We start from the raw sequence: 25,970 nt of genomic DNA on the forward strand, positions 1-25,970 counted from the left end.
GGTTGGTTCAAACCCCCCGCGTCTAGGCTTTGCCACTTCCTAGTTGTGTGGCTTTGGGCAAGTTATTTAACGTCTCTAAGCCGCAGGTTCCTCCTCTGAAAAGGCGACTAATAATAACCGCCCTGCAAGGTTGTTGTGAAAATTAGTGCCTGAAACCCGGATGCCAGTGCGCTTTGATGGTGGACGTGGAGGCAGCGTGGCGTGCGGTGGAAACGCGTTGTTCCGGGGGAGGGGTTGTCCCTACCCTTCCTTCCTCAGCCAGGTGACCAAAGGTCACCCGGCCCGACTGCCGCTGCGGGGCGCCCGAGGCGGCAGGCACGCGAGGGGGCGGTCCGCGGAGGCTCCTCCCTGGACCGTCGGGCCGCGGCCGGGCCCGGGAGGAGGAGCGCAGGCTGGAACGAGAGGGTCCGTTGACAGCTGCTGACAGCTGGCAGGCGCGGGGGCCAAGAGGCGGCAGTGTCCTCAGCTCTCCGGTCCGCGATCCTGGCCGCCTTCAGGCTAAGGTACGCAGCAGCCTCCCTACCCCGAAGCTGCTTCCCTCCCCCGCAGTGCCCGCTTCCTGTCATTTTAAGAGGTCAGCGGGTGGCCCCGCCTCTTAGGGATCTGATTGGCTTCTTCCGCGGCTTGCGCCCTCTTTTTGGGGTAGCTTCATTTCTATAGGCTACTGGGGCCTGGGGGCGGGCCTGAGTGCTATAAGTAGGGGCTGTGGCTGTTTTCGCAGTTTTGGCCGAACGAAAAGGACGCGCCTGCCTTCTGGTCGCCGCTGCCGGGAAAGGCTGCATGCCGTCCTGGGGGCCGGTGGGCCCGGCGCGCTGACCGCGTTTTCCCTTTCCCGCCGTCCCCCGATTCCTACGGAGCCGGCTGCCGGCGGCTCTTGCGCGACGCTCCCTGGCCCCGCCGCCCGCCCCGGGCGCTGGAGGCTGGAGGCCGGAGTCCCGGGGCCTGTGCCGGGTCGGCGGCGCACCCTGCGGTGGCGGATGAGCGGCCCGGGCGGCGGGGCCTGAGCACGGCCCGGGGCCCTCAGGTAAGGAGGTGACCTTATCCCGCCACACCTGGAAGGGGAGCCCCGTCGCCGCGCGTCCTGAAGCCCTACCGCGGGGCTCTCTCTCTGCCGCGGCTGGGACCACCGCTCCAGGGACGCCCCCTGGCCTCCGCTGCACCTACAGCCCCTCCCCGGCAGGGAGCTCCCAGAGCCCGGGTGCAACTAGTGACTCCCCGAGACAGCTGCGGGAGAGCCGGGAGCTGATCGGCACCTCCACCCCCATCGCCACAGCTGGACCGGGGCCCACCTGTCGCTGCCCCTTCCTCCGGGAGTGACCCCTTCCTGCTCAGGGCGCAGCCTCAGAGGACCCCCTTGGGGAAGTTTCAGAGGGCCAAGGGGCCCCTGGGTGAGGACTCAAAGGGAGAGGCGACGGGTAATTGGGAGGCCCAGAGGGGATGGGGGTGGCAGAGCGCTCGGGGAGGGGGAGTGAGCACACCCATATAGCTGCACGGGGCTCGGACTGGCCAGTTAGCAGGGCTGGTGGACCCTGTGGCTTGAGGCTGTGCAGGAAGAGATCTAGGCTGTGGCCCTGCATCTGGGCCTTGTCCCCGTGTACAAACAGTGGGGCAGGACCTGCCTCCAACTTTGCCGTGGCCTTCAGCAGCCGGAGAGGGGCAGGAGGTGTTGTTTATGCGGCTGGGGCTGCTGTTGCAGGAGGGGCCTTCTGGGAGGCTCCGCAGGGGAAGGAGGGTGGAGAGTAACTTTGCCTTCTGCCTCTGTAGTAGGGATGGGGCTGGGGGTCCTCCGGGGCGATCCTTCTCCTGCTCCCCCGAAGGGCTTGGCTGCACTCTCTAGAGATTCATCTGTCCACATTATAACATTTTGTTGAGAACTTATTCTGTGCCAGGCACTATTCTAGGGGATTGGGTCATGAGCAGCCTGGGGTGGGCAGCCAGTAAACACAAACACCCAGCTAGGGCCACTCACTTCAGATGGAGGCCAAGTGCTGTAAAGAAAACACAGGGCGGGCTAGCCGAGAGAGATGGTTAAGGAGGACTCCGAGGAGGCCCCCTGAATGATGAGACTGGCAGAAGGGCCAGCACAAAGGCCCTGAGGTAGGAGGACGCTTAGCAGCTTGGAGAACAAGGTGGAAGCCGGGGGCTGGGGGACGGAAGGCCTGAGGCAGAGCAGCAGGCAGGGGCCAGATTGGGGGGGGGCTTCCCTTCATCCTGGGGGCTCCTGCCTGGGCTGCTGGCAGTGTACCAGGAGTGGCCTGTCTGGGACAGCGTCCACCTCCCCCCAGCCTCAAGGGTGAAGGATGAAGGGCTGGCCTCGGGCCTATGGAGCCTTCTTAATCTGTTTTGGTTCCAGGGTTTAGAAGCTCAACAATCTGCTAGGGGTCAGAAGCACTGAGGGGTGTTACAGCAGCTATGAAGTATATAGCCTCTCTCTTTTGCTCAGGGCTTTCTGTCTCCCCTGGGGTTTTCCATCCAGGCCTGGTCAATCCCATTGCACAGATGAGAGATGGGAAAGCTGAGGCCCACAGAAGGGAAGATCCTCTCCAGGGGCTCATTGCAGGTCTGGCACTGCATGACTGGCGCCAGCCTGGCATCCTGCCCCATAGGCTGGCTACAGAGGGAGGGTGGGAGGGAGCTGGAGGCCCAACTGGTGGGTGGGAAGATGGCCTCTGGAATGTTAACAAGGTCAGGAAAGTCCCTCCCAGGTGGAAGAAACAGTCTGTCCTAGTTTCCCTGGTCCGGAGAGGTCTGGGGTTGCCTTAGGCCACTCAGCATCCTGGAAACTCCTCTAAGAATTCCCTTCCCCATCCCTCGAGTCTGGGCTCTACCCCTTCTCCCTGCCCTCAGCCAGCCTTCCCACTATCTCCTGTCCCCTGTCCCATCATCTGTCCCCCATTTCCTGAGCCTGCAGACCTCTTAGTTCTCTGTCACTGCCCAGGCTTCTGCCCCCACGCCCAGGAGCTTGCCTGAGGTGGGGGGAGGAGAATGTGGGGCCAGTGACTTAACCCTCTTGTGCCTCTCCTTTCCCCCTCTGTACAGTGGGCACAAGAGTAGTTCTTCTCATGCAGAGGCTGGTGTGATAGTTAAGAACGTACTACATGTAAAGCACTTAGCCCTATGTCTGCGGGTAGTGTGCACTGTTTTATTTTTTATCATTGCTTCAGTTATTTTACAAGGTCTGACACATAGTGGCAATTCTGGTATGGCCAACAGTGCTTCTCTGGGATTGTATTAGCAGTGTGGCCCATCAGCCCTGGCCTAGGCCTGCTGAATCAGAATCTGCACGTTCACAACACTCAGCTGTGCGAAGCATAGCTCTAGATGGAGCCCAGAGCCTTCCATCTATAGGTGGAGCAACTGACGCCCAGAGAGGGGCACTTGGCAAGTCGCCACTTGGGGGCCTGGACACTAGAGACAGACAGCCTGGCAGGTGGCTGGCGGGCCCCGAGCTTTGTCCGCGGGGGTAACAGAAGTACTTCCCTCGTCGGGCTGGGAGGGCTCAGCGAGTATGTCTGCCGCTGTCACCGAGTCAGCAGAGGCACTGGTGGGGGGAGGGCAGTCGGTACTCTTCTTCAAAAGGGGCCCTTGCACTCGGAACCAAACCCTTCTTCCCTCTACACCCCCCAGGCCCTCCTCTGGGAAAAAAAGCAGCAGTTACCTTGGTGTGACCTTTTGTAGGCATTTACTTCTCTGTTCCTGTTTGATCCTCTGGGCAACTTTATTGGGTAGGTGTTATTGTCCCTGTGACACTCCAAGAGGAGAAATGACTCACTCAAGGTCACATAGCAAGTACGTGGCAGAGCCAGAAGTGCAACCCAGAGCTGCCTGGCTCCATAACCCATGTCAGTGAGAAGGTTTTCATTAGTGAATTAGAGAAATCAGACTCAACCGGACCTAAGTAGAGAAGGGAATTTGTTGGATTTTATACCTAAAAAGAAAGTCCAGGGGTTGCACTAACTTCAGGTGTGGCTAGATCCAGGAGCTCACATGGGGCTCTGTCTCCTGAGATGGAGTTCCATCTGTCTCTCAGCTCTACATTCCTCTGTGTTGGCTTTATTCTCAGGTGGGTAGCCATGTGTGGGGTCAAAGTGGTCCAGCTCTGTACAGTACCATGACACTTTTAGCAGAAAACGTATCTGTTTTAACAATTACAGCAAAAGTCTCCAGGCTGATGCTCATTGGCCAGAACAGTGGAGTATCCTGATTGGCCAGGCTTAGATCACGTGTACACTCCGTGGAATTTTGAAGGGCTTGAGTCGGCTGTACCTCAACTTCATGGACAGAGACTGGGGGAGCTGAGATACCCCCTCAGAAAAATGGGGTGCCAGACAGGCAAAACCAAGGGATGCTTCCCCCTTCAGACTCTCAATCTGATTCTTCCTGCTGATGGGCCCTGGTCATCCTCACTGGCTTTTTTTTTGCCACAAGGGACCTCTCAGCTTCTCGGCAGCTGCTGGGTGCTTGGCCTGCTCTCTGGGGCCCGCCCCTTCTGGGGTCGCTTGATACTGCGTCCTAGGCCAGAGCTGGTATTGGGCTGCTGGGACCAGAAGTTCGCTCCACAAGGAATGGTGATTGGGGCAGAGGGGGCGGTGGAATCTCTCTCCTTCAGCTCTAGTCACTTACCAGTCATCCTCTCGTCCTTCTCAAGCAGAAGTCTTGAGGGGGGTGGCACACACCCCTGCCAGCTGTAACGCCCTGTGCTCAGCATGGCCACATTCACACAGCAGACCCTCAACGGCCACATGCAGGTGCAAAGAAGGGGCTTTCCTCCTGGAGGGTGTCTTGATGGTCAGCAAGGAAGACGTTTCTTGGGAGACTTTCCCCATATTTCATCATGTGCCCTTGCTTAAACTTGCCCCCAGCAAGGAGAACACCCTTCCTGACATTGACCAGAGCCTCCTTTCAGGGCACTCTTGGCAAAGACGAAGACGATCATTCATTTGGTGGACTGTCCCACGTGTTGCAGGACATGTGGCAGCCTTGGACTCTGTCCACGAAAAATCATAGCACCCCACCCCCATCGTCCCCGTGTCAAACTGGAGCACCCCTGCGCACTGCTGAGGTGTCCGGTACTGTTCCACACTGCCCCTACCCCAAGGCCCCTGGCTACCGTAGTTGAGATTCAGCTTCTGGCCCAGGGGAGGGGCCCCTGCCTGTGCGGCAGGGCATCACGGAGGGGTCCTGGAATAACGTTGTACCTTGATAGCTAGGGAGAAGGGGGCAGTGTTTGGTGGGGACACATTTGTAGCATTGGCCTAGCTGTTACAAAATATCCAGTGGCCAGGCCAGAAGCCACCACATCCTTGTTCTTCCCGCATTCTCTGGGGGTGTCTCTGGGCTGCTCAGGTTGGCTGACCCTCCCCAAGGTATCCCAGATCCCTCCACTCCACCCCCACTACAACCACTGGTACAGTGGCTCCTCAGTCTCCCTGCCTCCACTCTTGCCCTGCTCCAGTCCGTGTTCCCCAGCAGCCTGAGCGGTCCTCTCCACGTGGACATGGGACCCCGTCACCTGCCTTTGTGACACCCTTCTCTTGGCGTTCAGAATGCAATCACATTGCATGTGGTCATATGGTCCCGTGTGACCTGGCCCTGCCAACCTTTCTGATCTCCCCGCCAGCCACACTGGCCTGCTTCTTGCCCTTTGAACAGGCCAAGCCTGTTTGTACCTCATGGCATTTGCATTCACTGTTCTCTCCCCGGTGTGCTCTTTGTCCAGATTTTTCCAAGTCTGGTTCCTTCTCAATTATTTAGACCTAGTGCAAATGTCAGCTTGTCTGACAATCCAGTCCAAAGCAGTACCTCTTTATATTCATTGGGATTCTGGCTTAGCTGTTGAAACAAAGGTCAGGATAACAAGATAGAAGATTATTCCTGCGTATTGCATGGTGGTCTGTGTGCACGCTGTCCAGGATATGCCTGGAGGCCCATTGGGTCTGGGACCCAGACACTTCTCCTCATTTCTCTCTTATCCTCAACACATGGTTTCAGTTTTGTGGTCTAAGATGGCTACTGTTGTTCCTGCCAGCACATCCCTGTCCCAGGCAGTAGAAAAGGAGATTGCTCGGCCTGAAACTCACCAACCCATTAAATTCACTGCTCATTTCCGATTGGATAAAACTTGGTCATGTGGCCTTAGCTAGTGGCCAGGGAAGCTCGGAAAATAGCCATTATCCTGGGAAGCCATGTGTGCACTAAAATCCATGGGCTCCAGTACTAAAGGGAAGGGTGGATGTTGAGGACCCTGGTAGTCTCTATTGTGTTACCCGTTGTTCAGTTCCACTCCTCTGTTAGCATGGTTTTCATGCTGGCTGCCTGGCTCCCCTCCTGGATGACCGCCCTGGGAGGGCAGGTGTGTCCCAGCCCCCAGACTCATCCCTCGCTCACAGTAAGTGGTGCTGCCACTGGTGGAAGAATATGCATGAAGAATGCATCCTTCCTTCAGACCTACTATGTGTTGGGCATATGTTTTCCCTGTTGGTTTGGCCTCAAGCTGCAGATGGGCATGTGATCCCAGAGCCAGCGAGTGGCCTGTTGAGGAGAAGGACGGAGGAGCCTGAGCCCCAGGTCTCGGCCCATCTGCTTCAGTCTCCTCCCCCTTTCAATCAGAGGCAGCGCTCACGTTTCGTGGCTTGGAATGGTAGCAAGGATGCCCCTGCAGCCCTTGCCCTGCACCTGTTGCTGCTCAGGGCTCGTGTTAGTGACAGCACAAGCACGGGTGCCTGTGGCATTTGCAGATCCTTGCAACAGGGTGCTCAGCGGCCCGGGCTGCTCCTTGCTGAATGGGAGACCTGCGCTTGTGGAGTGTAAACAGAACACATCTTTCTAATTTTTTAAAACTTACTGATGTGTAACCCATACAGAAGAGTGCACAGATCATAGGTGGGTGACTCAATAAATTTTGCCATGGTGAGCACACCTGTGTACCCCCCAATCAAGCACCAGAAGCTGGTGTTCCCCACCCCCCACTATGCCCTCCATCCTCCACAAAGGTGACCCTCACCTGGATCTTTGTGTGGGGTCAGGCCGCACACGTGCATTTGTAACTGGCCCCGTTCAGCCCCATATCTGTGAGGCCCTTTCCTGTTGCTGCCCACAGCAGTAGCCTGTTCTTTCTCTTTCTGTTTCACTGTGTATGTGAGCGCCACCACGTATGTGTGCATACTGCTGATGGTGGGCCTCTGGACCGTTGCTAGCCTGGGGCTGTTACAAATGTACCCACAAGTGAAGACTCTAGGTCATAAGGCCTCATCTGTCCCAGTCATCATTTTAATGCTGGCATCTGTTATGTCCTGGTGCCCAGGCCACGCCTCACTCACCTGCCCTGCACCCCCTGAGCTCCCTGAGGAAGTCCCTGCTGCTATCAGTGTGGGCCCAGCTCCTCTGCTCCTGTCCCTGAGAGCCCAGAGACCTGGGAGCCCACCTTGTCCAGGGTGGCTCCCAGGGCCCCAGGCCACCAGCTCTCCTGTCTTCTAGGCTGGACTCCTAACCTCTCATTCGGAGGTGCTTGGCTGTGGGCCCCCCTGCTGATTCTCGTTTCCCCCCGCAGCCCCCCATCCCTGCCTTTGCAGACACAGCTCCCTCTGCAGTGGCCCCCTCTACAGTGGCCCTCTCTACAGTGCCCCCCCCCCCCACAGTGGCCCCCTCTGCCGTGCCTCTCCTTCCCTCCCCTTCTCTACTTAAAGACCTCCGTGCGTCTTCCTGGCACAGTGCATGTCCCCCCGATTTGCGTCTCCCTTTCCAAGGTGGCAGCAGAGGATGACAAGCGGTGTGGTCTGCCTGAGGTGTGCGTGATGCCCCACTCTGGGGCTCGGTGGCTGTGTGATTGCACACCGTCAGTCACTGGGCCTCCTGTGGGCCTTGCGCCAAGGGCTCCGGACTGTGCATGCGTGGGCTGTAGGAGGCGCTAGACATCAGTGCCCACCACAGCCTCCCAGGGTGGACGCTGTTGTTAGACCCATTCCAGGGGCAGGGGGACCCTGGCTCCTTGCCCTTCTGCTCCCTGTCTGTCCCCGGGACCCCCAGGATCGGGGCGATGAGCTGGGGTCATGCCGAGTAGCTTACTTTGCTGTACCTGGCACAGTGTAAGGCTCAATCACTGGGAGTGGCATTTCCTGTGTGTGGGTCATGAGACAGAGGCTGAGGCAGGGGACTGGGCCCCTGTCCCGGCGTTGTGTTGTGGCATGTGGGGGGGCCACACCTCACCCTCCGCCTGGTGGGTGGGAGAGTGGTCCACAGGCCCACTGTAGGGAGCTGCTCTTGGGTCCCTGAGACCAGAGACCCAAGGCCCTGCGCTGCTCACATGGGGGCTTTCACTCCCCCAGGGCCGGCTGCTGGCGGGATGGGCATCCTGGAAGGGGTGATTTGGGCCAACGGGAGCACAGCCCTGCCCCCACCCGTGGCACCCAACATCAGCGTGCCGCATCGCTGTCTGCTGCTGCTCTATGAGGATATCGGAACCTCCAGGTGAGGCAGGCCGTGGCCCTGAGTGGGTCTCCCCCGTGCGTGCGTGCATGCGTACGTAGGTACGTGTGTGTTGGGGGGCAGGGCTGAGGGGTCGCAGACAGAACCTTACCAGTCGGCTGGTTTCTGTACCCATCTGCTAGGGTCCGGTACTGGGACCTCTTGCTGCTCATCCCCAATGTGCTCTTCTTCATCTTCCTGCTCTGGAAGCTTCCGTTCGCTCGGGCCAAGATCCGCCTCACCTCCAGCCCCATTTTTATCACCTTCTATATCCTGGTGAGTTCACTCCAACTGGCTTAAGTGAAAAAAGGAATTATTAACTGCTTCTGTAATGAAAACCAGCTTCAGACGTGGCTGGATCCAGGGGTAGATGGACATCATTAGGACTCTGTCTCTCTGCCTCTCTGCTCTCCTCTGGCCTTGTCTCAGATGTGCTCTCCCTTGCCTGGTGTCAAAAATAGCCAAGAGCAGCTGTGAGCTAACATCCTGCCTCCCTGCCAATACCAGCCAAAGAGGAGTGGTGCTAGTGTAGACCTGGGACTCCCTCTGACCGGCCCACCTTGGACCCCTGTTGGTCCCTGAGCCAATCACTGTGACTAGCTGGGAAGGGGCACTCTGAGGCTAGGAGGGTAGGGTCAACTCAGCCAGGCTCTGTAGACTGAGGAGGGTGGTGGTCCCTGGAGGAAAACTGGGGAGCCGTTCGTAGAGGGCAGGGGAAGAGATGCTGGCTGGTGGAAGAAATGGCCACGGCCACCTCCATCTGTCTGTCTGTCCATCCAGCCGTCCATCCCCATTGGGTTCTGTGAGACCTCTTTGGAGCAGACTTCCTGCCTGTCGGGAGACCCCGAGTTCTCATCATTCAGTGGAGCTGGTGTGGGCTGCCTGGGAGAGGTAGTAGGGGTGCGGTTGGGAAGGCGGCCCCGGGTATGGGCTCCAGGTGTGGGTTCCGGGTGCAGACTGTCCAGCTCCCGTCCTTCAGGGCTCCGGCCTGACTGACCGGAGTCCTCCCCTCTCTCTGCCTCTTAGTTACCACTCCCTGAGAGCTGAGTGGCTCCTTGGGCCCCCTCTTTGTGGCCTGGCTCAGAACTTCACAGTCAGAGGAGTCGCCAGTGGGCAGGCAGGGGCAGGAGAGGCTGTGGGGAACCCCTGGAGGCTGCTGGTGGAGGCCCCAGGGGCTGCCAGCTGATCGGAGCCCCCGCCCCCGTGAGTTGGTGGTGGGCAGGGGTGGGCATTGAGGCCTGCTTTCTTCTCTCTCCCACTGCTTCTCTGACTCGTTACTGTATTTATTGAACAGGTAAGCAGGCAGGCAGATGCCCTTTCTGGGGGAGCATGAGGGGAGAAGGGACCCAGGGCCGAGGCCTGGGAGCATGAGGCAGGGCCAGGGGACTCAGCACTGCCCCTGCCCTCTTATTCCTGGGGACTTCTTTCTAGAGAGCTCAGGAGACAGTGGTGAGCACGGGCTGTGCTGGATGACCTTGGGCTGGTGGCTTGGCTTCTCTGTGCCTCGGTGGCCCCCTTCCCACACCACGTGTGCTGGGCCTGCTTTAGCTTGCGGCGGTCCTGTGAGCACCGGAGAAGACAGCGTGCATAGCTCTAGCCCGGCGGCAGCCTGGTATACAGTAGGCACACGGCAGTTTGTTGCTTCTATAGCCTGCCCTGTTGAGTGGTGTCAGTCTCCCCAAGGGTTCCATATGATTTTTGTGGCACAAAGGACAGACTGTGCATGGATCTGGACTCTTCTGTTTGCATATGTCAGAAAACCAAAGTGAACTCACAGAAGCTGGAGGGAATGTATTAATGGAGAAACTGACAAGTCCCAGGGCTTCAGGCATGGCTGGATTCAGGGGCTCCACAAGGCTGTGGGGGCACAGTCTCAGTGTCCCTCTCAGCTGGGGTTTCTCCAATGGCCCTGTCTCTCGCAGTCTCATGTTCATGGAGCCAGGCAGCCCCAGCATCTCCAGGCTTGCAACCCCGCCTCCCCCCAGCTTCCTTTCCCAGTGGCTGCGCTTGGTGTCCTGGCTGTGCCTGTCACTAGACTCCCTTGGGTCCCACCCCCATCCCCAATTCAGGGAATGGCATGTGCCGAATGGCTAGCCCTGGGTTACAGGCCCATCCCTGAAGCTGGGAGGGGGGGCAGGCCCCCCACGCCCCACCCCAAGCCATGTGAGAGGAAGGAGGCTGTTGCCAGAGGAAGAGTGGATACCGGGTGACAAAATCTGTCGATGCTGAGCACAGGCACATCTGCAAGACGTGCTGGGGCAGCAGCCTTCCCCAGGGTCTCTGAGGTCTCTTCCCTGCAGCCTCCTTCCCCCCATGGCTTGGGATTAAAAGCGCTAATAAGACGAAGCTAAAGGCAAATGTGTACCTAGCCCTTACCGGGTGCCAGGCTCACTTCCGCTACATCGATTTATGCATTTGCTCCTCCCAACCATCAAATACAGTAGGTGCTAGTTTTACCCCCTTTCATAGATGAGGAAACTGAGGCACGGAGGTGTAGCTTTTCGGCCGAGGTCACAGAGGCAGGAAGCAGCAGGGCTGGCATTCGATCCTGGCAGTGGGGCTCCACCACGTTACCCCTGTTAGCCATTCCAAGGCTGCCGGTGTAGCCAGGAAACTGAGGTCCGAGAGGGGAAGGCCAGGCGGAGGTTACCGGCAGTGGAGGATCTCCCCACCTCCCTGCATCCCACTCCTGACTCTTCTGGTTCTTCTGGTTTGGAATCCTTCCATTCTCAAAGAATCCAAGCCTCCTGCAGAGGCCCTGCAACTCGCAGAGGTCTCGTTCCCTGACCTCATCATGGCATCCCCACTCTCGCCCCACCAGGTGTTCGTGGTGGCGCTGGTGGGCATCGCCCGGGCCGTGGTGTCCATGACGGTCAGCACCTCGGACGCTGCGACTGTTGCCGATAAGGTGTGGCTGGGCCTGCCAACAAGGGCGGGGGGGATGCTGGGCACTGGGGAGAGGGGTGACTGGGCCCCCAGGCTGACACTCTGCCCGCTCTGTGTCCAGATCCTGTGGGAGATTACCCGCTTCTTCCTGTTGGCCATCGAGCTGAGTGTGGTCATCCTGGGCCTTGCCTTTGGTGCGTGTGCTGCTTGGCCAGCGCTCTCCCTGTCCCTCCCTAGCGGGCACCGACCCCACCACGGTCACCCGGCTGGCTCCCGCTGACTGACCAGCACGTTTCTTCCAGGTCACCTGGAGAGCAAGTCAAGCATCAAGCGGGTGCTGGCCATCACCACGGTGCTGTCCCTGGCCTACTCTGTCACCCAGGTAAGAGGGGAAGTGGGGCAGGTACAGCTCTGGGGTCCCCCTGGAGGAGGCCAGGGGTCACTGAAGGCCAAGCATCCCCTGCTCCCTAGTTCTGGGTCCAGGTTTGAACGTTTATTAGGTGCAGTGTTCTCAAACTTTAAATGCGCCTAAGGAATCACCTGGGGTGCTTGTTTACAAGGCAGGTTCTTCCCGCCCTCCCCACTATTCCAATCCACTTCCAATTCCAGGCTGGGGTGGGAACGGGGAGGATGCCTAGAACCTGCTGTTGTAACAAGCAGCCCAGGTAGGGCACATACAGGTTTGCAGACCACACACAGAGCTGCACATCTAGAGGCTCCTTCCTTAGGAGGCTGCTCCGGGTGTTGGAGCTAGGTGGGTAGGGAGCAGGGCAAGGCCAGGGAGCAGTCCGGAACAGGGAACTCTGAAGACCAGGCTGGGGAGCTGGGCTTGGTGTGGTGGAGGGCTCTGGGTACTTTGTATCAGGGAGCCCCCTAGGAGTGGGCTTTCCATGTGGCAGGAGACTGAGGCCCTCCCCTGCCTGCCCCTGCAGGGGACACTGGAGATCCTGTACCCTGACGCCCACCTGTCGGCTGAGGACTTCAACATCTACGGGCATGGGGGCCGCCAGTTCTGGCTGGTCAGCTCCTGCTTCTTCTTCCTGGTGAGGCGTAGGGTGCCCCCACCCCTTTCTGGGTCTCGGCACCCTGGGGGTGGCCACATGAACCTAGAGCCTGAGGCAGGCCTGGATGTCTTGGTCCTGGGCTTAGCTCTGGGCCTGGTGTGCCCAGCATCCTTCTCAGTCCTGCTCTGTCTCTGCAGGTCTACTCTCTGGTGGTTGTGCTCCCCAAGACCCCGCTGAAGGAGCGCATCTCCCTGCCTTGTAAGCAGCTGGTGGGTGGCTCTGGCACAGGGCTGGGTGCAGGGCAGGGTCTGTTTGGGCAACTGTGACTCTCCTGCTGGAGAGCCCTTGGTGAGAGGGAGGGGTCCTCCTGGGGGCCCAAAGGGCTCAGGTGACACGCTGGGGATGAAGGGCGGAGGCAAGGGCAGGGCCTCACGGTCCCCAACCCCCCAGCGCGAAGGAGCTTCTACGTGTATGCGGGCATCCTGGCGCTGCTCAACCTGCTGCAGGGGCTGGGAAGCGCGCTGCTCTGCGCCGACATCATCGAGGGGCTCTGGTAGGTGGGGCGGGGCACGGGGTGTCCGCTGGCTCGGGTGTGGGGCGAGGCCTGAGTGGGAGCGGCGCGCAGGGGGAGGCTAAGCCCAGGTTCCATCCAGAGGGGGCCCCTCCCTGACCCGCTCCTCCTGCCCCCCAGCTGTGTAGATGCCACCACATTTCTCTACTTCAGCTTCTTTGCGCCCCTCATCTACGTGGCCTTCCTCCGGGGCTTCTTTGGGTGAGTCTTCCCACGGGGATGGGGGGCGCGGGGAGCCGGGGGCGGCGCGGGCAGGTAGGGGGCGTGGGACAGGGGTGGTAGCTGGTGCCTGGCTTGCCACCCAGCGGCTGGTGGATTGAGGGCCGCGGGCGCCCCCGCGTGGCTGCCTATGGAACTTCGCCTCCAGCTCCCTGCGCATGCGCATCCTCAGCCTCAGGGTCCTGCGCCTCCCTCCTCCCAGTTCAGGCTTGGACACCGGGAAGGATGAGGCAGATGAAGTGTGTATGTCTGTACTTACACATGCATACACACATATATACATATGCACACATGCGTACACCTACATACATATACACATTTTATATGCAACACACACAGATATATATATATACTTTCCCCACAAGAGAGTGTATGCACATGGCTCTACACTGGCTTGCTTTTCATTTTAGAATACTTGGCTCACTCTTTCAGCAAGCATTCATTGAGCACCTACTAGGTGTTGGGCACTGCTGCAGCTGCCACACACAACAGGGAACAAAGAAGACACAAATCACCACGCTCACGGATTCTAGCTGGGAGTGGCCGGGGAGAGGAGCAGGGTTGCGGGAGGCGGGCGTGTAGTGGAGCATAGCGTGAGGTGCACGTTGGTGCCCGTGTGTGTTTGGAGGCGTGGCAGGGAGATGAGATGCTAAGGACATGGGGGATTGAGGGTTGGATCCTGGGCCCCTGATGTGGCAGAAGTGCTGGGTCCGAGGAGGTGCGGGGGATCTGAGGGGGGGGAATGCCGGGAGAGGGCATCAGAGGTGGGGTGAGAGGGGCTAGACTGGCTCTCAGCCCAGCCCTGATCTGTGTGGGACCTTGTACACGCATTTATGTCTCTGGCCTTGGGCTCCTTTTTGTAAATTGGGTACAGCGCTTCCCCGTCAGAGTTATCCTGAGGATTGAGGGACTAAGTAAGTGCAAAGTAAGTGGTCATAAAAGCTGCAAGGGTGGAGGTTGCAGCTGGTGTTTGCTGAGCACCTCAGGCCAGAATTTACCTCTGTTTACCCTCTGCTAAGAGCCTCTCGAGGTCAGAGTTATACCCATTTTACAGTGAGAAACAGGCAAGTGAGAAACTTATCCTTGTCCGAGCTCACACGTGGGCTGAGTTTTAAAACAAGTCCCACTGGACTCCAGAGTCCAAGCTTTGGGGACCTCCTGGGGTGGCCGTTAGGCAGCAAGCCTTGTTCAGAGAAGGAAGCCTTCCTGACCAAACAGTGGGGCTCCCCTGGCCCTCTCCCCTCCCCACCAGCTCGGAGCCCAAGATCCTCTTCTCCTACAAATGCCAAACGGACGAGGCCGAGGAACCGGACGTGCACCTGCCCCAGCCCTACGCCGTGGCCCGGCGGGGAGGCCCCGAGACAGCAGGGGCTGCTAGCACACAGTTTGACTCGGCCGGTGGGGCAGCCTGCCTGGACGACGTCGCGTCCATGCCCTGCCACACGGGCAGCATCAACAGCACAGACAGTGAGCGCTGGAAGGTTGTCAGGGCCTGAGTGTGACCACCGTGGCCGGAAGGCCTGCTGGGGCCTGTGCAGGCCAGGCTGGAGAGACGACCAGGGAGTGCCAAGTCGCTGGGGGAGGAGGACGAGGTCATGGGACCTTCTGTGGGCAGCAGCCCCACGCAGGCCCTGTCTCGCCTTCTGTGCCCCCAGTTGCCTTTGGCCACCTCTGCTCTAGCTGGGGGCTGCTTCCCCCTTCCACCTTCCACCTGCCCTCTCCCTGCTCAGCAACATGGCCCAGACTCTGATCTCTCAGGGCCAGGCCTGGCTAGGCTGGCTGAGGGCACCTCCTTTCTCCAAAGCCTGGGCACCCAGGACCGGTCTGGCCCTTCTCATCCCTCTGCCTCCTCCCCATGGCGCTTTGGCCTCCTCAAAGCCCACTCCGGCGGGTGGGCTGAAGTGTGTATATTTTCTTGATCTATTTTTTAATAAAAAAACCAAAGGAGCAGAAGGTGTGGCTGTGGAGGTTCCTCTTAGGAGCCCGAGGGCTGGGGTGAGAAACTGCGACAATCAGAGGTCCTGGCAGGTCCCTCTGCGTCCCGAGCCCTGGGAGGTTCTGGGCTCCTTCTTTTGCTCAACGGAGAAACACTGGCTAGTGCACAGGCCCTAGGCTGGCTGCTGGGGAAGTGGGGAGCAATCGGATCCCAGTGCTCCGTGTCCCGGGCCCTTGTCCGAGCAGACAAGAGGGACGTGGAAAGGGAACCATGGTTCTGTGAGCGGCTGTTTCCCCACCCTGTCGCGGAGAATGGGGTTTGGAGTGAGCCCTGCAGGTCCCGTCCTTTCTCTGTGCCTTCTGCTCTGCCCTCCTGGACTGGCCGCTTCCCCTCCCCCAGCTCCAGCTCGCCATCCGTGAAATGGGGATAAGGAGGCCTGTCTTGGCAGGGGCTGCTATAAGGATTAGGAAGTAGTGAAGGGCCGGTAGATGCTTATGGAGCAGTAGCGATAACTCGATTGTTTTTAGCCCCTAGAGTAGTGCTTGCCACATAGTAGGCACTCAGAAGGTACGATGACAGGGACTGACATGATCAGAATCGATGTGATAAGCTAAACATGGGGCTAAGTCAGAATAAAGCAAGCTGTAAACAAGAGGAGAGAGGTGCCGTGTGTCCATGTCACTGCCATTGTACCTAAGCTTGGCCTTGAGTCTTCGGGCAGCTGGAGAAAAAGGGCGTTAACGGTTATGTCATTCCCACCGCCAGAGAAGAGGCAGTCTCAGTGGGACCACGGTGCTGAGGCTCAGGCCTGGCACCTGCCTGCATTGCCAGCCCTCTTTCGTGGCAGGACACCAAGGGCACTAGCTCCAACATGGCTTGTGACTGTGGGGCCAATGTGCCATGCTCCCTAGGATCCAGGGCCCAGAGGGCTGTCAGTGGGCCAGGAGGTTCCTTCTCAGAGCTTTCCTGGAAGATGGTGGGCGGGGGCAGGAGGCCTGCAGGGCATTCCAAGCAGGACAAGTGTTGGGGGACAGGTAGGGAGGCCTGGACAGGCCATTCCAGAGCCGCACTCAGTACCAGCGGCCTGGGACGCCTGTGCCGTCTGAGAGGCCGGAGTGACAGCCTGGGTTTGCTCAGTGCGATACCTGAGCCAACAGCCCTGTCGACGGGGAGGCACGCACAGAAGAAAAGAGGCTAGAAGCCTGCTGCCTTTTTGTTCTCATCTTAAAGTTTGTTTTTTAATAGGTAACATGCACATGGCAAAGAAAAGTTCACGTGGTGCAGGGAGGTGCACAGTGGAGCATGAATCTCCTCCCTGCCGTGGCATTCGCTTTCCCCGTCCCTGCCCCAGAAGCACCGCCAAGGCCAGGGGCTTCGCTGCCCGCCCGAGTGCCCGAGTGCCTATGTGTGTTCACACGTGTGTATGCACATTACCCCTGTTCCGGGAACGTAGACGTTCTGTCGGTTTTTTCTTCACTTCACACTTGATCTTCGGATCGTTCCGTGTCAGGTGGCGGAGCGGCTTCACTCCGGCAGCTGCATACATTACGGATATACGGCAATTTATTTAACCAGTCCCATTGGGATGGATTTTTGTTCCCGATACGTTTTGCAACAACAGACAATGCAGCGACAAACATCCTTATAAATATGCTTCCGGTAACTCACGCACGTGGAATGACGGGAGCACACGGTCTTAATTAGTTTTGTCTTACCGTCTTCCGGCAGGGACTAATAGCTGTCCTCCAGCGTGTCCCCCTTTTCTTCCACTGTAATAGAATCTCGGAGTTTTTTTAAGCTGGGCACACAGCTTCCTGGAACAAGACTGCATTTTCCAGGCGTCCCTGCGGGTGGGTGTGGCCATGTGACTGAATTCTGGCCAATGGGATGCAAGCACGCATGCGACTTCCTGGTGGAGAGGCTAGGCTCCGTGCCTTTCTTCCAGCGGGCATGTGGTAGGAGGAGCCCTTGTCCTGACGCTGGTGCAGCCACAGTTGCCTTGGACTGTCCACCTTAGGATGACTTTGAGGATGCGTGAGAAATAAACGTCCCTACTTGGCTTAAATCCCTTTGGATTTTTCTTTTACAGTTGAACCTAATCGGAACCAACAGGCTCTTCAGAGAGGCTGTACTCGTGTTAACTTCTCCCGGCACTGTCTGCCATTCAAATTTTTGATTTTCCTGAAAGACCTGCTCACTTCTGTTCTGCTAGGACCACATTCTGTGTGCTGTATCTGGATGGTAACAAACATCATGCCGAAGAGTGGCCAGAAAGTGGGGGTTTCTGAAGCCTTGGTAGGGTGATGGAGTTCACTGTATGTGGCCCAAGTTCCAGTCCTACCTCCCTACCGCTGCTGCTCACGGGCTGTGGACTGGGGGCAAGTCATGTCCTCTCTCTGACCTTCAAGTTCCTCCGAGTGACTCAGGGTATCACATGACTGGTTGCCACCTAATACCTATTTTCCCTCCCTTAGTGACCACACCTGATATTTTGTGGTTCAGGGAAGCACCTGGATATAAAGAGACATTCCCTGCCCCTTTGCAGTGACTCATGTGACTAAGTTCTGGTCAGTGGGATGTTAGGAGAAGTATGATAAACTTTCTTTAGCACAGCTAGGAGCTGTGCTCCCTTTGTCCTCCTGCCTTTCTCCTTCCTGCTTCCTGGAATGCAGATATGATGACTGGCTCTCCAGCAGCCATCCTGGATGATGAGGTGACTTGGGGAAGCTCATTGTCATGCATCGAGGAGGCTCAAATAGACAAAACAGTAAGCCCTGTCCCTAGTGATGGTGGTGCTGCTGTATCAGCCGTGGGCTGCTACCAACAGGCTTCTTTAACCCGAGAGAAAAGCTATCTTGTTGACATCAAACTTGGCCCTAATGGAAACACGTGAGGATCAGAACATGCCCCTCAAGGGGTCACTTGCAGGAGACAGGATAATATTTTGAGATGGTGATTGTCTTTTCCTTCCTGAACTTCACCTTCTACTCCCTCCCATGTCAGTGCGAGTTTGGTCTTGTCCTTCCTTGCCCAGGGAAGCCCACAGCTGGTGGATGAGCTCCTGACTTTGTCCCAAATGCCTTGGGCTACAGAAGGCAGCAGGGGCTGTGGAAAGAAACAGGTGGGGATTCCCTTGGGAGTGAGGTCTATGTGTCCCTGAGTATTGAGGACCCAGGCATGGGTAAGGCCAGGCTCCAGATAACACAGTACCCTTGTGAACTTAGGGAGGAAGACCCTGGGCACAGGGTCCTTGGCTGCTGCAAAGGGGTCTCCTGGCCCAAGTGTGATACGGACACAGCAGAGCTCCGAAATCTGCAGGTCCCCATGGCCAGGAGCACTGGAGGCCTCAGTGATAACAGGTGTGAACACAGGACCATTGGTGTGCCAGCCTGCTGGGCTTGCCGTAACAAAGTACCACAGACGGGGTGGCTAAAACAAGATGATTATTTCTCCCAGCTCCGGAGGCTGGAAGTCTGGGATCAAGGTGCGGGCAGAGTTGGTTTCTCAGGAGGCCAATCTCTCTCTGGCACGCTTGTTCTGTCCCCAGATGGCCTTTCCTCTGTGCATGCGCATTCCTGCTGCCTCTCTGGGGGCCTACATTTCCTCTTCTTCAAAGGCCACCTGATGGCCTTATTTTAACTTAATCAGTTCTTAAAGGCCTTGTCTCCAAATACAGTTGCATTCTGAGGTGCTGGGTGTTAGGGCTTCCCCATGTGAATTTGGGGAGGACACAATTCAGCCCATAACAAATGGCACTAGAGCTTTTCTCTCCTGACATCCTGGCACTGTGCCAGATCCTGGGAACTTGACCAGAACCACAGACCAGGCAGAAAGCCCCCAAGAATAACAGGGGTGTAATCTTCCACCTACTCAGCAGGATAGGGCTAAGTAGGACATTAAGTGGCATTCTAGAAAGTCACTTGTATGTGTGTGGACTGGGATTCACAGTGCCTGTATAAGGGGGGGGGGTTCTCTGGAGAATTGCCCACACATTCTGCTTCTCTTCCTTCTGGACACACCTATAGGATTATTGTCCTCCCCTGCCCCCCTCAGGGAGAGGGGTAATGCTGCTGTGTGACTTACTATGATTAGTGAAATGTCAGGAGAAGTGACACGTGTCCCTTCTGGGTAGAAGCATTTAACTGCTAGTATGTGACTTGGTCCTGCCACGGTCATGGAAGCACCTGTCAAGATGGGGATGCAGGTAGAGGCTCTGCCTCCAGACTCTGCAGGGGCCAAGACAAGGCTCTTCTGGATCTTGGGGTGGGGTGCTCTCTCTCCGAGAGCTGGTCTGCTCTTCAGCCACAGGTCATCCACAGGAGGCAATTCCGCTAAAGCCCTGAGAAGTACCCGCGAGATGGGCGTGCTTCTGTCACCCCCACTTACAGGTGAGGGCACTGAGGCTCTGACTGGGCCAACTGCTGTCTCGTGGGAAGTGGAGCTGGGAGGGAGGCCCCAGGACAGTGAGCTGCCACACCGCACCCCACCAGCAGCAGGTATGAAGGGTGTGAAGGGGAGCTGACCGGCAGGTATTATGTTGGAGGGAAAGTCGGGGCCGTGGCAGGGGCCGTGTGTTTTTGGCTGGTTGTCCTGGGGGGAGAATGACAGTCATTTGTTATGCAGAGCCCTGTGATAGCGGCACTCCCTGACACTATCTGTGTGCAGGCCGCATTCTGGACGCTCCACGGGGAACAGAGTCCCACGCTGTTAAGATGCCCACTTTACAGATGGGGAAGCCAAGGGATAGAGAGGCCACATGGCCAACACAAGGCAGGGCAGGATGTGACCACAGGCCTCTGACCACTGCACTCCACTGCAGAGACTCACAGAAACACCTCCCACATAGAAAGGGCTCTGAGCCTGGTGGCTGGGGCCATTGGACCCAGGAGAGGGGCCTGGAGTCCCTCCACACACAGTCTAAGGGTGCAGTGAAATCCCCACTGGATTGCCCTGGAGGGGAGAGAGAGCCCCCTGGGGTGCTTATGGCAGAGCTGGGTCCAGAATGCACACTGTTCAAGCATTCCTAGACCCAGGTCAGCCTTTCCCTCGCATGTGACCTTGACCCAGTTCTGCCTTTCGCTCATATGTGACCTTGACTCAGGTCGGCCTTTCCCTCACAAGTGACCTTGGCAGGGCTCCTTGCTCTCTATGCCTCAGTTTCCCCACCTGCAACGTGGCACCGACCATGCCCACCCCCGATCCTGCACAGGACCTGGCACCAAACAGCTTCTCTGTCTCGGGGGCTGTCCACCTTCTGTTTCTAAGCAGGACCTTCCTGGGGGAGGCGCCGGGCCTGCTTGAGGGGAGCGGCCCATGTAATTGGCCCCGTGGATCAGGAGGCATCTGCTGGCCATCCGAGCGTGGCCAGCGTTTTATTTCTCATATTGTTTGGGGACAGTGACTCAGCTGAACACATCCAGCAAATCAAGACCCAAACACCTGCTGTGAAGAATGTTTAAAGCCAGGCTCCAGTCAAGATCTCGTTAGGAGCTCCGGGAGGCTGAGATGCAAAATCAGTTCCACTTGGCCAGTGTCGAATGGCATTCTGGGGAAGATGAGTCTGATTCGAGGTGGAAAATTGGAGACAGCCTTCCCAGTGGGCCAGGGTCTGCTCCTGGCCGTGGGGCTGGCCCGGCCCACACCCTCACGTGGTGGGCCTGCCCCCCTGGGGTCGGTCCCAGAAACCCCTGACTCCCAGAGCGGTGTGGGGTGACAGCACTCTCATGCAGCCATGGGAGCAGCCTCTGTGAAGGTGGCCTTCCAGAAGCTTCTATTTTTCCTTCTTGTGCACATTTCAAATACCAACTCTCGTTATCCTCATGAACAGGTGGCCCATGGCGTGCACGATGTTTAAAAAATGTTTTCTAATCAGTCATCAGAACTTAAATATTAGATATCACACACACTTCCAGATTTTTAGCTTCTCAAAAGAAAATTCACAAGATGCAACAATCCCAGTTTGGGTATCCGCCCCCCCCCCCCAGTTATGACAGGTCCACCTGGCCTACATCGATTCTTTGCGTCTCCAGTCTGGCATATGGGGGTTTGAAATAGCTGAGAAACTCTGAGGTGTGGCACCGAGGTGACACGTCCAGGCCTCATCTAGTGCTTCCCATCCATGTTATCCTGCAAACATTTACTGAGCACCTACTATGTGCCAGGCTCCCATGTTTGGCTGTCTGGACACAGAAGGGACACGTGAAAACGAATTACAAGCTCACATTGTGGGGGGCTTCTGTGCCAGCTCAGTGTACTGATGAAAACCACCCCCTCCCCCCTCTCCAGGACTGGCCCTCCCATATCATCAAGGCTCCCATGGTGGGCACAGGTGCAGGCCTAGCCCATGAGAAGCTGCAGTGAATGGCTCAGAGATGAATGTGACATTTGGGGAAGGGCCAATCAGAATCACAGAGCGGCTTCTGGCCCTCAAGAACAAGATGTCTCTTTCTGCCGGGTTGGTTGAATTAGTGGGCTGTGGTCCTGGAGCTGCTGTCACTCCCTTGCTAGAACCTCTCTGAGGATCAAGCCACCCCAAGCCACTGCAGAGGCTAGACAGGGAGCAAAGCACAGGAACAAAGCATCATCCAAGTGCCTGGATCCAACTGTGCCTGAGTGCAGCTTAGTCAGGGTTTCCAGGCACCAGAGCTAAGGCAGATCCTTCTTTGCTCAGGCTAGTTTGAATTGGGTTCTTATCCCTTGTAACTAGAGGAGTCCTGGCTGATGTGAGTGAGGAGGGAGTTACTCTGGGGAGATGCTGGGGGGCTGTGGGAATGGAGGAGGCCCAGTTCTGCTGGGGGCAGGGTCCTTCCAAGATGGAGACTCTGGGCAAGTTTGAGGGGTGAGCTGATGTTAATGAAATGAAGGGAGAGCAGAGCAGGAGGACATTCTGGACAGGGGAACCCATGAACTAAGACTGGTAGATCAGTGTTGATTTAAATGAGACAAGAGAGGGGTGCCTGAGTGGTTCAGTCAGTTAAGTGTCTGACTCTTGATTTTGGCTCAGGTCATGATCTCAGGGTCATGGGATTGAGCCCCACATTGGGCTCCCCGCTCAGTGGGGAGTCTGCTTGTCTTCCTCTCTCTGCTCGCTCGCTCTCTCTCAAATAAATAAATAAATAAATAAATAAATAAATAAATAAATAAAACTTAAAAAAAAAACGAGACAAAAGAGTCTCAGAATCTTGGTTCAAATAAAGAATCTAACAACATCTTAGCTTTTATTAATTTTTTCCTTTATGCAAGTGGCAATGATCCTCTTAGGTTTTGACCCAGAAATTCCAGAACAAAACAGATGCCAAGTTAAATATTATCGGCAGGGCGAGAAATGCTCCCATAAGGCACCCCCCCAGTCCTGGGCCTTGCAGCCTGCGAGGGCTGAGGTCACATTTCACAGGTCACGGCAGGCAGGCCCAAAGGTCAGGCATCTTACAAGGCTCCTTTGTGCAAATAACCCTTCTAAGGACACATTCATACTGACAGAAAATAGAACAGGGCTTTACATTTTCACATCAGTCTCCACACTGAAGAGGAGAACATGCATGGTTTTTTTGGTGAACATTTTCAATCCACCACTTACTGGAACCAGCTCTATGATTCTGAGGAGCGCCTGTGTTTTTGCAGCTGTAGGGGAAGCGGGAACATTTTTTGCTTCTTATCTTGCTGAGATTTCTTTTACCAGCAGTTAGAAAAGCTTAGAGTTTTCAAGGCTAAGTACTGAAATTTCATTATTTGGCACGAAGAGGAGGGAAAAAAAAGCAGCTCAACAAGATGGAAACATAGACTATGAAAAGGCAAAGAGTAGAGGGGGATTAACAAGTAAGGGAATTGGGGCAAATGCCATTTGCATCTGTGGTGAGAGTCAGCTTGCTCCCAGCGTGCTTGGGGAGCCATGGGTGCGGGACGTCGCCTCGCTGTGAGTGGACATAACTGGACTTGGCTTAAATAAAGAGGGATTATTTTTCCCTGACAAAATGTGAGGTCAGGAGGCAGCAGACAAAGGCTGGTGCAGGACTCCATGGTATCATCAGTGCCCAGGCTCACCCTACCTTTATGCTGTGCCATCTTGCCTTCCATCCACACAGCGGCCTCATGATCACAAGAGGGCTGCTGTGACTCCGATGGTCTTCCCCACCCAGTTCTAGGTAGGAAAAGGGAGAACAGGATGAACGTGAGGGGTGAAGAAAACAGTGCTGTCGGTTGTCATCCTTCATCTTTGAGGATCTTTCCCATGAGATGCATTGAATAACCTCACTTTCACCTTCTTGGCCCAATTTGCTGATGTGGCCACTACGGTGCAGGGAGGCTGGACTATGCAGGGCTTTCTTTTTCTTTCTCTCTCTCTTTTTTGTTTTTGAGCTGGGCACATGCTGCCCCTGATAAACTGGTAAGAAAGAAGGAAAACAGATATTAGGTAGGTGGCTGGCACACTCAGTCTCCACTACACGTACTCACAAATGCGAACACTCAGTTGATGAACTGGTGGTGACACCACCACCCACTTTTCCCAGTTTTACGTTTCCCCACAGTCACTCAGGTACTTTAAAAATAACTTTATGAATTAAACATCATGGATAAAATGAAACCCCCCTCTGTAAACTTCCCTTCCCATTTCTCTCCCCTGCCCCCACAGTAGGGAACCACGGCCTTGAATGCTGAAATCTTGAATTTCGGGTTTATCCATGCAGCAAAGATGAGAGTAGCCCCAAACAACATGCAGCCTCGTCCTGTGTGCTTGAAGTTCATCGAGTGCCTTCATACCGATCCTTTCCCTCCTCAACGTGTGTTCTCATTATTGTTTTTTTTACAAAGATTTTATTTATTTATTAGAGAGAGAGAAAAAGAGAGCATGAGAGGGGGGTGAGGGACAGAGGGAGAAGCAGGCTCTCCGCTGAGCAGGGAGCCCGATGCGGCGCTCCATCCCAGGACCCTGGGATCATGACCTGAGCCGAAGGCAGACGCCCAACCGACTGAGCCACCCAGGTGCCCCTCAATGTGTGTTTTTCAAGCAGTTTTATTTGGGGGACTTCTGTGTGTTGATACCGCTAGACACTGGCTAGGGTTCTGTCATACAAACAGCACATCGTTTACTTGTCAATTCTGTCCTTCAGGTCGTTTCCAAATGGTGGAGGCAGATGATGAGGTCAGGCACATTCTTGTGTCTGGCTTTCTGGCTCACAGGTGCGTGTGGGAGTCTCTCTAGGGTGTATCTGGAGGGAAAGAACTGCCGGGGGTCACAGGCGGACGCATCTTCCACTTCTTCCAAGTGGTCGTAGTGATCCCCGGAGCAGGGACACGGCATACGCCAGGGGTTCTCCCCCTGGGGTCCGCGCCCCTCGGGGTTTCTGAGACCCTTTGAGGGTACCCTTGAGTTCAAAGCTGTTTCTATAATAATATAAGGTATTATTGGCCTTGCTCACTCTCATTTGTCCTGAGTGCACAGTGGAGTTTTCCAGACCTGACATGTGATGATGTCATTGCTCTGACAGCCAATGGAATGTGTGCTTTAATTTTAATTAAAATTAAAGTTTGAGTACAGTAAATGTTGACAGACAAAATTCCCGTCCACAAAAGCTCTTTGGGGCCCTCGATAATCTTTCAGAGTGTAAAGGGGTCCCGGGACCCGAAAGCTTAAGATTGCTGAGAGACAGACACACTGGGTGGGACCGAGGGAGGGACCCTGCATACCTGAATTGCATCAGGGCTGTGGCAGCTGCGTGACCTTCTCCTCCCTCCCCTGCCCTCCCCTGCCCTCCAGATCTACTTCTTGGGATGCTGCTGATGAAGTGATTTCACAAGGTGCAGATGGAAAAAAACCCTGGTTGTGCCTACTGGCCCTGCCCCCTGGACCGTCAGAGGACAGCTCATGCGTCAGGAATGCTACCCTTGAACTTCTCAGTGTGTCTCAGAACTGCAACCGGCAGGTGGCTGCGGCGGCTGGCCAAACGTGCGTCACAGGTCTCTGACCTCTCTGATTCCATCCCCACTCAGGGAAACTTCACATCTGAGCAGAAAATTCTTTTCCAGGCTGGGAAGGGCAGAGGAGTGCAGCAGGAGGCCAGAAGCCGGAGAGCCTGGTATAAGTCGGACTCCGCCTCTAAGAGGGACCGGAGGCAAGTCATTTTACTCTCTGGCCTCAGTTTCAGACACACAGAAAAGATAAAGACAGGACAAAGAGCTCTTATTGCCCAGACAACCGGAGAGCTGCAGCCAACGTGATGCCCACCACCTAGAAGACTTTTTTGTGTATTTCCCTCAGATAGACCATTCATAGCACAGCCCCCCAAATCTGGAAAGCCACACTGATAGGACGCCCTGGTCTGATCCACAGACCCTGTTCACATTTGCCAATTGCCCCAGTAATGTCTTTTATGGCAAAAGCATCCAGTTCAGGACCATACACTCAGGACCCTGAGTTTTCCTATTCCTCGAGTCTCCTTTAACCTGGAACATTCTTCAGTCTTTCATTGATGTTCATGACTTGGATGCCTTCGAACACTATTCTGTTTTATAGAATAACTGCTTCCTAATGATTAGATCCAGCTGATGTGTTTTCAGGACGGATATCACAGAAGCGATGCTGCGTCCTCCCCACCGCAGCCTGTCACAGGGCTCCTGATGTCATCTTGTCTCTTTGTTGGCATTAACTCTCCTCACTTGAATATGGAGGCATCAGCCATGCTTCTTCACTGCAGAGTTACTCTTTTCCCCTTTGTAAGTCAGGCGACTGTGGGGAGGTACTTTGAGCCTCTGTAGACACCCTTGTCTCCCTCTACCTTTTCCCTGCTAGAATCTTTTGATTCTTGCCAGAAACAGTGGTGCCCAAGCTGGTTGCCAGATGGTGACTTTCCTTCCAACTGTACCATTTAATCCTTCCACATTCACAGGTTGGCTT

At 56.1% G+C, this 25,970-nt stretch overlaps 1 protein-coding gene across 4 annotated transcripts; it reads left to right on the forward strand.

Annotated features, from left to right (window-relative positions):
* Positions 1–257: 257 nt before the first annotated feature.
* TPRA1 (transmembrane protein adipocyte associated 1) lies at positions 258–24,884 on the forward strand. 4 transcript variants are annotated; one of them, XM_032412067.1, is made up of 13 exons: positions 738–1,024; positions 8,325–8,466; positions 8,607–8,739; positions 9,244–9,354; positions 11,285–11,371; positions 11,471–11,543; positions 11,652–11,731; positions 12,282–12,392; positions 12,551–12,611; positions 12,804–12,906; positions 13,045–13,125; positions 24,187–24,256; positions 24,834–24,884. In XM_032412067.1, the coding sequence occupies exons 2-12, from the start codon at positions 8,342–8,344 to the stop codon at positions 24,212–24,214; spliced, it is 993 nt and encodes a 330-aa protein (XP_032267958.1). In that variant the 5' UTR covers positions 738–1,024; positions 8,325–8,341; the 3' UTR covers positions 24,215–24,256; positions 24,834–24,884. The 4 variants fall into 4 exon arrangements, with proteins under 4 accessions (XP_032267955.1, XP_032267958.1, XP_032267954.1 ...); XM_032412064.1 differs by lacking the exons at positions 738–1,024; positions 24,187–24,256; positions 24,834–24,884 and adding exons at positions 258–503; positions 14,396–18,692; XM_032412063.1 differs by lacking the exons at positions 24,187–24,256; positions 24,834–24,884 and adding an exon at positions 14,396–18,692.
* The last annotated feature ends 1,086 nt before the right edge of the window (positions 24,885–25,970 follow it).

This window comes from Phoca vitulina, unplaced genomic scaffold (assembly GCF_004348235.1).
Source record: "Phoca vitulina isolate PV1807 unplaced genomic scaffold, GSC_HSeal_1.0 scaffold13, whole genome shotgun sequence".
In the NCBI taxonomy this organism is placed as follows: Eukaryota; Metazoa; Chordata; class Mammalia; order Carnivora; family Phocidae; genus Phoca; species Phoca vitulina.

Excerpts from the sequence above, each read along its gene's own strand:
- TPRA1 (XM_032412064.1), top strand. The coding sequence starts at position 8,342 with ATGGGCATCCTGGAAGGGGTGATTTGGGCCAACGGGAGCACAGCCCTG. Across the intron at positions 8,467-8,606 it reads GAGGATATCGGAACCTCCAG|GGTCCGGTACTGGGACCTCT; the intron begins GTGAGGCAGGCC and ends CCCATCTGCTAG. Across the intron at positions 11,732-12,281 it reads TGGCCTACTCTGTCACCCAG|GGGACACTGGAGATCCTGTA; the intron begins GTAAGAGGGGAA and ends CTGCCCCTGCAG.